This window comes from Sceloporus undulatus, chromosome 1 (genome assembly GCF_019175285.1).
Source record: "Sceloporus undulatus isolate JIND9_A2432 ecotype Alabama chromosome 1, SceUnd_v1.1, whole genome shotgun sequence".
Taxonomy (NCBI): domain Eukaryota; kingdom Metazoa; phylum Chordata; class Lepidosauria; order Squamata; family Phrynosomatidae; genus Sceloporus; species Sceloporus undulatus.
In genome coordinates this window covers 369,214,967-369,224,169 of record NC_056522.1, presented here as the reverse complement: position 1 = coordinate 369,224,169, position 9,203 = coordinate 369,214,967, and the positions used below count along the sequence as shown (strand labels likewise).

The window sequence follows — 9,203 nt, the reverse complement described above, 5'->3', positions numbered from 1 at the left end:
TTAGAAAGCAAGCAGAAGGCGCCCGCGCCCTTCGGAACGCAAACTGTCAAGTCGCGAGACGGAGAGGCGGGGCAGGGGGGGGGCGGCTGAGCTATTTTGCATAACGGCCTCCCCGCCGGCGCCTCGACTCGCCATTGGCCCATAGTGACATCAATCCTCCTCGTCCCCTCACGCCTTCTCTGGAAGCTTCTGGGCTTGAAGAGAGAGGCGAGGGTGGAGCGCCGCGCCGCGATTGGTCAGAGGTTCGTCAGGAGCGACGCGATTGGTCGAGGGGGTTCTGGCAGGTTCCAGAAGCGGGCGATGCGATTATAAAAGGGGAGACGGAGACGGAGCAACGGCAGAACGCGCCTTGGCTTTGAGCAGGAGGTTAGTCTCTTAGAAGGTCCGCGGACGAGGAGGCTTTGCTTTACAGGCTTTTCTGAGAAGGCTGGTGCTTGAGGCCTCGCAGCAACCATGTCGGGCAAGGCGCCTGCTATTGGCATTGACTTGGGCACCACTTACTCCTGTGTTGGGGTTTTCCAACATGGGAAAGTGGAGATCATTGCCAATGACCAAGGCAACCGCACCACCCCAAGCTATGTGGCCTTCACCGACACCGAGCGCCTCATTGGGGACGCAGCCAAGAACCAGGTGGCCATGAACCCCAACAACACCATCTTTGACGCCAAGCGCCTCATCGGCCGCAAGTTTGACGACCCCACCGTCCAGTCGGACATGAAGCATTGGCCTTTCCGTGTGGTCAGCGAGGGTGGGAAGCCCAAGGTCCAGGTGGAGTACAAGGCTGAGAACAAGACCTTCTTCCCCGAGGAGATCTCCTCCATGGTGCTGACCAAGATGAAGGAGATTGCTGAGGCGTACCTGGGCCGCAAGGTCCAGAGCGCCGTCATCACCGTGCCAGCGTACTTCAATGACTCCCAGCGCCAGGCCACCAAGGACGCCGGCACCATCACTGGCCTCAACGTCCTGCGCATCATTAACGAGCCCACAGCAGCAGCCATTGCCTACGGCTTGGACAAGAAAGGCAGCGGGGCGGGTGAGAAGAATGTGCTGATCTTCGACCTGGGCGGCGGCACCTTTGACGTCTCCATCTTGACCATCGAGGACGGCATCTTTGAGGTGAAGTCCACAGCTGGTGACACTCACTTGGGAGGTGAGGACTTCGACAACCGCATGGTGAGCCACTTTGTAGAGGAGTTCAAGCGCAAGCACAAGCGCGACATTGGTGGCAACAAGCGGGCTGTCCGGCGGCTCCGCACAGCCTGCGAGAGAGCCAAGCGCACCCTGAGCTCCTCTACCCAAGCTTCCATTGAGATTGACTCCTTGTTTGATGGGATTGACTTCTACACTTCCATCACCCGGGCCCGCTTTGAGGAGCTCAATGCCGACCTCTTCCGTGGCACCTTGGAGCCGGTGGAGAAGGCCCTTCGCGACGCCAAGCTTGACAAAGGGCAAATCAACGAGATTGTGCTGGTTGGGGGCTCCACTCGCATCCCCAAGATCCAGAAGCTGCTGCAAGACTTCTTCAATGGCAAGGAGCTCAACAAAAGCATCAACCCGGACGAAGCAGTGGCCTACGGGGCTGCGGTCCAGGCTGCCATCCTGATGGGTGACAAGTCGGAGAATGTGCAGGATCTGCTCCTTCTTGACGTGGCACCGCTGTCCCTGGGCATCGAGACAGCGGGTGGTGTGATGACGGCCTTGATCAAACGCAACACGACCATCCCCACAAAGCAGACCCAGACCTTCACCACCTATTCGGACAACCAGAGCAGCGTGTTGGTGCAGGTCTACGAGGGTGAGCGGGCCATGACAAAGGACAACAACCTGCTGGGCAAGTTTGACCTGACGGGCATCCCTCCAGCCCCCCGTGGCGTGCCTCAAATCGAGGTCACCTTCGACATTGATGCAAATGGCATCCTCAACGTCACGGCCGTGGACAAGAGCACAGGCAAAGAGAACAAGATCACCATCACCAACGACAAGGGCCGCCTCAGCAAGGACGACATTGACCGCATGGTGCAGGAGGCAGAGCGCTACAAAGCCGAAGACGAGGCCAACCGTGAGCGGGTGGTTTCCAAAAACGCCCTGGAGTCCTATGCCTACAACGTCAAGCAGACCGTGGAGGATGAGAAGCTGAAAGGCAAGATCGGCGAGCAGGACAAGCAGAGGGTGCTGGAGAAGTGCCAGGAGGTCATCAGCTGGCTGGATCGCAACCAGATGGCCGAGAAGGAAGAGTTTGAGCACAAGCAGAAGGAGCTGGAGAAGCTTTGCAACCCCATCATTGCCAAACTCTACCAAGGCGCCGGAGCTGCAGGCGCTGGTGCTCCCGGTGGTGGACCCACCATTGAAGAAGTGGACTAAGCTGTCATGAACTGGACTATAGAAGAAGCGGCTGCCACTAAAGTTGTTCTGTTAGTTTCCATTCGTTCAGTGCCATTGCTGGTGGGGCTTTCCGGGGAGTTGGGGTGGGAGGAAGTATTGTTCTGTATTTCAGCCAGGGAGGCACAGCCAGCTTAATGTGTTTTGTTGCAGCTAATGTTTGTTTGTTCTTCAGATACCCATGCTAGTCAGTGGATTTCTGTTTCTTTATGTTCTTTGTTCTAAATGTCCACTGGAGGATTGCCATTGAGGGTTAAAAAACAACAACACCATTTCAAGAGAACATGGGAAATGGTCACTGTACCAAAAAAAAAGAAAAAAATATTTTGTAACTTTTTTGGTCTGGTTATTTTGAAATTTTGGTAATAAAAAGTTATTTGAATCTTAAAATAACCTCTCTTTTTTTCTTTCTAAAAGGAATGTGTGCCAAATGGGGATTTAACTTGACATTAAGAACTAGTGGAAAAAAACAGTCATGCACTTTAACTTGTATTACTAAACTGATGGTGGTGTTCCAGGATATTTTCTTTGTGGGTTAAGTTAGTGGTCAGGCTGTTACCAGTTGCCAGCAACAAATTGCCTTAAAAAGGAGAAAGAGGGGGGCAACTGGAATGTACTGGAGTCTTCATCTAAAATATTGCCATTCATATGCTGGATCAGAATGTATAAATGAATTATTATGCAGCTGTAAAAAGAATGGGAGCCTTACTGGGGAAAAAGCGACAGCTCAGTTTTCACAGGTTTGCCGCAGATAGATCTTGCTTTATTTAGAGGGGATCCTTCTTTTCTAATTAGTCTTGCTATGTTGTTAAACCAGTCCAGCAGCTGACAACAGCATAAAAGCAGTTTCCTATCAGGGTGGGGCAGATGCTGGTGTTGAGCAGACTGGTACGGTGCTTTGAAACAAACTGGGTCAGAACAGCATGAATAAACCCAAACTGAGTGAAAATTGATGTTAACTATTCAAAGAGGTCCCGACACCCAGAAAGAAAGAAAGTGGTTTTAGAATTCTTGTAGAGATTTAAGAATGAATGTAAAATGTCTAGTGGTGTGTCTGTCCATCGGTCCAAGACTTGCATAGAGTGGGAATGAAAATAAATCCTCATTTACACAAATCCCCATTTACACCCAGTTGAGTCCCACTGAGCATTTGGGACTTCTTCCCAAGTAAGTGGCCTGTTGTAGTCCATGGGAGATATTAGAAAATGCTATGGTTTGGTTCAGCTGGCTGTCAGCATATAGAAAAATAAATGCTCTGTCCCTATATCAAATAAACGGTCATAATTTGGTAAAAGTGACTTAAACTGAGAAATCTAACGTTACGGTTCTTTAATGACAAATTTGAGGGAGCAGTTAAACTTCATTTTTACATTTAAAATGTGTGAACTGATCCCTTTTATAGCGTGTGTCCACCAAGGATTACCCCAAACATTTTGATTTTGATGAATGGTCTGAAAATTGAAAAGGTGTGTGTATGCTGGGGAAGGAATTTATATGATTTTCATCATAATTTGGAAACTCAATTCATTTCTATTTTATGTATCTACATTTGGGGCAGTAATATCCTGCATAGATATTTGCAGCATTTGTATCCTACTGGCACAAAACAAGGGTGCATCTAAAGTGTAGAAGCCATGCAGTTTGACACCACTTTAACTACCATGGCTCCGTCCTACAGAATCCTGGGATTTGTAGTCTGCTGTGTCCCCAGCACTCTGGCAGAGAATGCTAAAGACTTTGCAAAAGTATAAATCCCATCGGATGGAGCTATAGCCCTTAAAGTGGTGTCAAACTGCATTATTTCTACATTGGAGTAGCACCCCAAGCTTTGTAGTTTACCTGTACTTAATATTTAATAATGAAACTCAGCTGAAGTACACAGAAGATTATTAGAGAATATGCAAAGTGCTTCCCTGCCCATGCCCCTTCACTAAGGGCAAATGAAAACAGGGAAGTTATTAAATTATTTGCATCTGACAGTCCTACCAGCCTTACAGGGCTACCAGGTGCAAATAATTTTAATACCTTTTTAATGTAGCTGCAGATGAAGGAGTGTTGGTGACAGCAGTTTTAACTAGCTTTGCATGGCAAGCTGCATAGATCCCAATCTGTCATTTTTTTTCCTGAGGAAAATTCAAAGCGGTTTGCAGAACTGTTGTGGTCTCTCTCTCTCTTTCTCTCTCTCTCTTGCTGTCTCAAAATCTTGGGTGTAGTATAGAACTTGTCATACTCCAGTGGACTGCTTGGGTTGGCTCATATATGCTCAGGCTTTCCTGCAGAATGTCTATTTGACAGTCACAGCTGTGTTTATGGCATTTGTACTTTAGAAAATGAATGAAAAATGACAAAAAGCTGTGAGCTCCCATCCAGCTGCTCTGCTGTCAGCCAGTGTTGTCAGTATAACTATGACTCTAGGCATATCTACTGTGGCCCAAAGCACACTGCAGAAATAATCCAGTTTGAAACTGCTTTAACTGCCCTGGCTCAGTGTGAAGGAAGTTTGGGAATTAGTTGTGTGAGACATTTAGCCTTCTCTGTCAGAGAGCTCTGGTATCATGGTAAACTACAATTTGCAGAATCATCTAACACTGAGTCAGGGATGTTAAAGCAGTCTCAAACTGGATTATTCCTGCAGTGTGTTTTGGTCCAAAGTCTCAAGATATGTAGAAAGATCTTGTAGCACCTTTGAGGCTAGCTGGAAGAAAGAAGTTGGCAGCATGCGCTTTCGTAGACCCCTGTCTACTAGATGCATCTGAGGAAGTAGACTGAGGTCTATGAAACCTCATGCTGCCAACTTCTTTCTTCCAGTTAGCCTCAAAGGTGCTACAAGATCTGTCTACATACCTTGAGACTTGGGTCCAAAACACACTGCAGAAATAATCCAGTTTGAGACCACTTTAACTGCCCTGGCTCAGTGCTAAGTCTAGGAACCGTAGTTTTGTGAGACATTTTGCCTTCTCTGGAACTTCTCTGGTGCCACAACAAACTACAATTCCCACGGCTCCCTAGCACTGAGCTAGGGCAGTTAAAGCAGTCTCAAACTAGATTATTTCTGCAGTGTGTTCTGGATCTTTGCTTCATTTCTGCATCCCTTCCAGTGTTACTAATCCTCTTGGCTTCATGTGCCCATAGCCAAGGTGAGACTGCCATGTATGAACAAGAATGTGGAACTCTCCAAACAAGTAAAAAAAGTAGATTCTTGTACAGAGGTGAAACCTCTGAAATGCCTAGAACCAGTGCTATTAGTTTTGGCCTAGCTGTGTGTGTACAGAAGGAAGTCTTGCTGATTTCCATAGAGTTTGCACCTGCGTTACTGTTCAAACTTGCAGTGTGTTCTTAAGGTATTGGCGTTTGAGTATTACCTTTTGAATAGAAACGCTTGACAAAACCTGATGCCGGCACACCCACTGAAATGAAGCTGCCTAAGCCTTTTCAAGTTTTATCTTACAGCTAGTTTCTGTTTGCAAGGCAAAACAAAGACTACCTATGGATGGGGGAAATCAGATTTCACTTGCCAGAAATCTTTCACATTTGGAGCTGAGAACAATTAGGCCCTTTCAGGAGTGCAAGGAACACTTTTATGACAGTGCTAAAAGATCTGCCCTGGCATCCAGTTTATTTCTGCTTAGACTCTAATAGTGCTATTCTTGCTCCTTTAAAGCCCTAAATGGTTTTGTGTTAAAATATCTAAGGGCTTTCTCACATGGAGGCAAATTGGTTAAATCCTATGCAGAAACGGTTTTTGTGGGTTGTTTTTCAAACACGTTAGCGTCAGTGAGAAATAATGCGACAATCCGAATGCAAAGTCGACAAAACACACTCAGGAAGCTCCCAAAAGTAAAAAGGAACGGGTTTTGTTGACTTTGCATTCGGATTAATTTTGCATTATTTCTCATTGACACCAAAGCATCTGAAAAACTATCTGCTTTTGCAAGTTATTTCTAATTTCTGTTTGGGTTTGTGAATGTGTAAAAAGCAACCTGCTTTTGTGGTTTTTTTCACTTTAAATCAAGTTTCTACACAGGATCCATCCCATGTAATAAACTCCAAAGTACCTACTTTTTCTTGTCTGGCTCTTAGGACCATCAGATATCTTTCTAAGGTGTCCCCATCTTAGATAGTTGCTATCAGAGAGAGATGTTACCAAGGAACCTAGCCTTGCTGCCATTTTAAATGCACCCTGCCATCTTGACTTGTGAAATCTCCATTTTGTTTAGAAATGGGCTTTGGAAAGCAGACAAGAAAGAGTTGCAGTGTTCCTGAATATCCTTATTAAGTATGCATAAGAGATGTTCCTTGGTCCAAGGGCCATGAGGTCTTCACAATACACAGCTGTTTTATTCTACCAAGTTCCTAAACTAGTCAAGCCATCGAAGGCCATCCTAAATGAGAACAGGTGCATCCACTGAAGCTACAAACTTGAGGGCCCTTTCTCACTACTCTATGATACTGGTTACATTCCACCTTAACATCCTATGGGATTTGTAATTTGGTGAGGGACTACTTTTCTCTGACAGTTCTAAATACAGTTCTTTAAACTGCAAATTCTGGAATTCCACAGGATGGAACCATGGCAGTTAAACTGTTATCACATTACAATGGGCCCTTGGTATCTACTGAACTTTGGTTTCAGGACCCTTCTGTGGGTACCAAAACCCGTGGATGCTCATCTCCCATTAAATACAGCGGCATAGTAAAATGGTGCTCCTGATATAAAATGACAAAATCAAGGTTTGCTTTTTGGAATTTATATTTTTTATAATATTTTCAAACTGTGGATGCTTGAATCCGTAAAAGTCTGTGGATATGGAGGGCTGACTACAACCGAGATTATCACACGGGGATGGGATAAGGACAGGATCACTCGCCTGTCAGTATCCTGTCCTTAACACCAATGGTGCAAAAGGCTTTCAAATTGTTGCACTGATCCCATTGTTTACCGCCATTAACCCGTCATTAAAGCGGCATTGTATTAACACAAACTTCCATTAATACAAAATGCCAGCCAGTGTCACTTTAATGATGGGTGAATGCCAGGTTAATGATGGGATCAGTGCAACAATGGGTTTGGCGCAACTTCATCAGAAAGACTTCAGTGCCATTGCTGTCATTCGCGCTTCCTGGATGGGATAAGCTTGAATGCAATGTGAAAGTCCTTCCCATGATTGCGCCGTGTTTGTGTAGTATGAAAGGGCTTTAGATCCTGAAACATCCACAAAGCTTTTCTCTTAAAGCACTGTACTTGTGCACAAACTACCCATGGCCAGACAATCAAAGCCTGCTTTCATCACCAGTTCTGCTACTCTTGTTCTGACCCTTCACATCAAAAGTTGTCTTAATAATGGGCCTGGGCCCATTTATTAATACAAGGTGATTTACAAAGAATGGTGCAAAACCAAATAACAACAGCTTTAGTTTTGCACCATTCCTTATAAATATCCAGTATTTATATCCCACCCTATATCCAAATATTTCAGGACAGCATGCAGTAAAATCAATGCCTAACAAGGTTGCCAGAATGAGAACTACAGAGGGCTCCTGTGCTTCTAATACTGTAGTTATATAAAAGAGGGAATGTTGCTTGTTACCTGGTTGTGTGACAAGCAACACCTGCTTAAATCTCCTCTTATAGTTGTTAGCTGTCCTTGAGTCGACCTCAACTCATGGTGACCCTGTGGGTGAGACATCTCCAAGCCCCCCCCCCATGCTCCAATCTTGGGTCTTGTAGATTCAGAGCTTGGGTCTTATAGATTCAGAGCTGTGGCCTCCCTAATAAGAATCTGTCCATCTGTCATGCTGTCTTCCTCTCTTTCCCTGCATTATTGTCTTTTCTAGTGAGTTGTGACTTCTCATGATGTGGCCAAAGTATGACAGTCTCAGCTTGATCATCTTGGCTTCCAGGGAGAGTTCAGGCTTTATCTGTTCAAGGGCCTCTGTTTGTCTTTTTGGCCATCCACGGTATCCTCCGCACTCTTCTCCAGCATCACATCTCAAAAGAGTTGATTTTCTTTTTATCCGCTTTCTTGAGTATCCCACTCTCATATCCATTCATGGTGATGGATCCATTAAAGAGACAGGAGCCCTCTCCAGTTTTCACTCTAGTAACCCTATGCAAGACAATAAAAAACAACAGCAACCATTTAAAAGACTGAAAATTTCTCATTTAAAACCAGACCGTTTAAAGCACCTAAACTCATTTTAAAATGATGGTCGTCTCCAAGATGTTTTGCTTCATAAGTCAAAGGACAAGGTGGCATCCTCCGCAGCATCCCATGGACAGAAGCTCTTGATAGTTGAACCTTCCTTCAGCACTGGCAGCTAGTAGAGTCTTCCACCATCCCTGAAGGTAAGCTAAGATGTAAGTTAAGCCGGTTAAGTTGGGAGAGGGTAAGGAGTCTCTTCAAGACAGGAGGAGAAAAGGAGTGCCAAAACCATCCCACACCATCTACCTCCTGGGGTGGTGTCCTCATTCTCCCAGTGACAGGACTATCCTTGCCTTTGGAGTAAAAGACACAGTGTACAGTACTAGCCTTACTGTATGCCAAGTCATAGGAATACGTTTAATGCTCCAGTATAATGTGCAGCTACTTTATCAGCCGCTGAGGAAACAAATGTTCTAGGGAATGCTTTTGACTCTCAAAGTGTTAGGAAGGGCCGTCTGTTTTTCAGATGCTTCACATATGCTTATGAGCCAGTGTGGTGTAGTAGTTTGAGTGTTGGGTTCGACTCCCAGCTCAGCCATGAAACCACTGGGTGATCTTGGGCAAATCACACATTCTCAGCCTCAGGGGAAGGCAAACCTCCTCCAAACAAATCTTGCCAAG

At 45.8% G+C, this 9,203-nt stretch overlaps 1 protein-coding gene across 1 annotated transcript; it reads left to right on the top strand.

Moving 5' to 3' along the window:
- The first annotated feature begins 328 nt into the window (after nucleotides 1-328).
- HSPA2 (heat shock protein family A (Hsp70) member 2) lies at nucleotides 329-2,769 on the top strand. The gene has a single exon (XM_042446793.1). It carries the CDS (start codon nucleotides 454-456, stop codon nucleotides 2,359-2,361), a length of 1,908 nt encoding a protein of 635 aa, XP_042302727.1. The 5' UTR covers nucleotides 329-453; the 3' UTR covers nucleotides 2,362-2,769.
- Nucleotides 2,770-9,203: the final 6,434 nt, after the last annotated feature.

Coding starts and splice junctions, on each gene's coding strand:
- HSPA2 (XM_042446793.1), top strand. CDS start 454: ATGTCGGGCAAGGCGCCTGCTATTGGCATTGACTTGGGCACCACTTAC.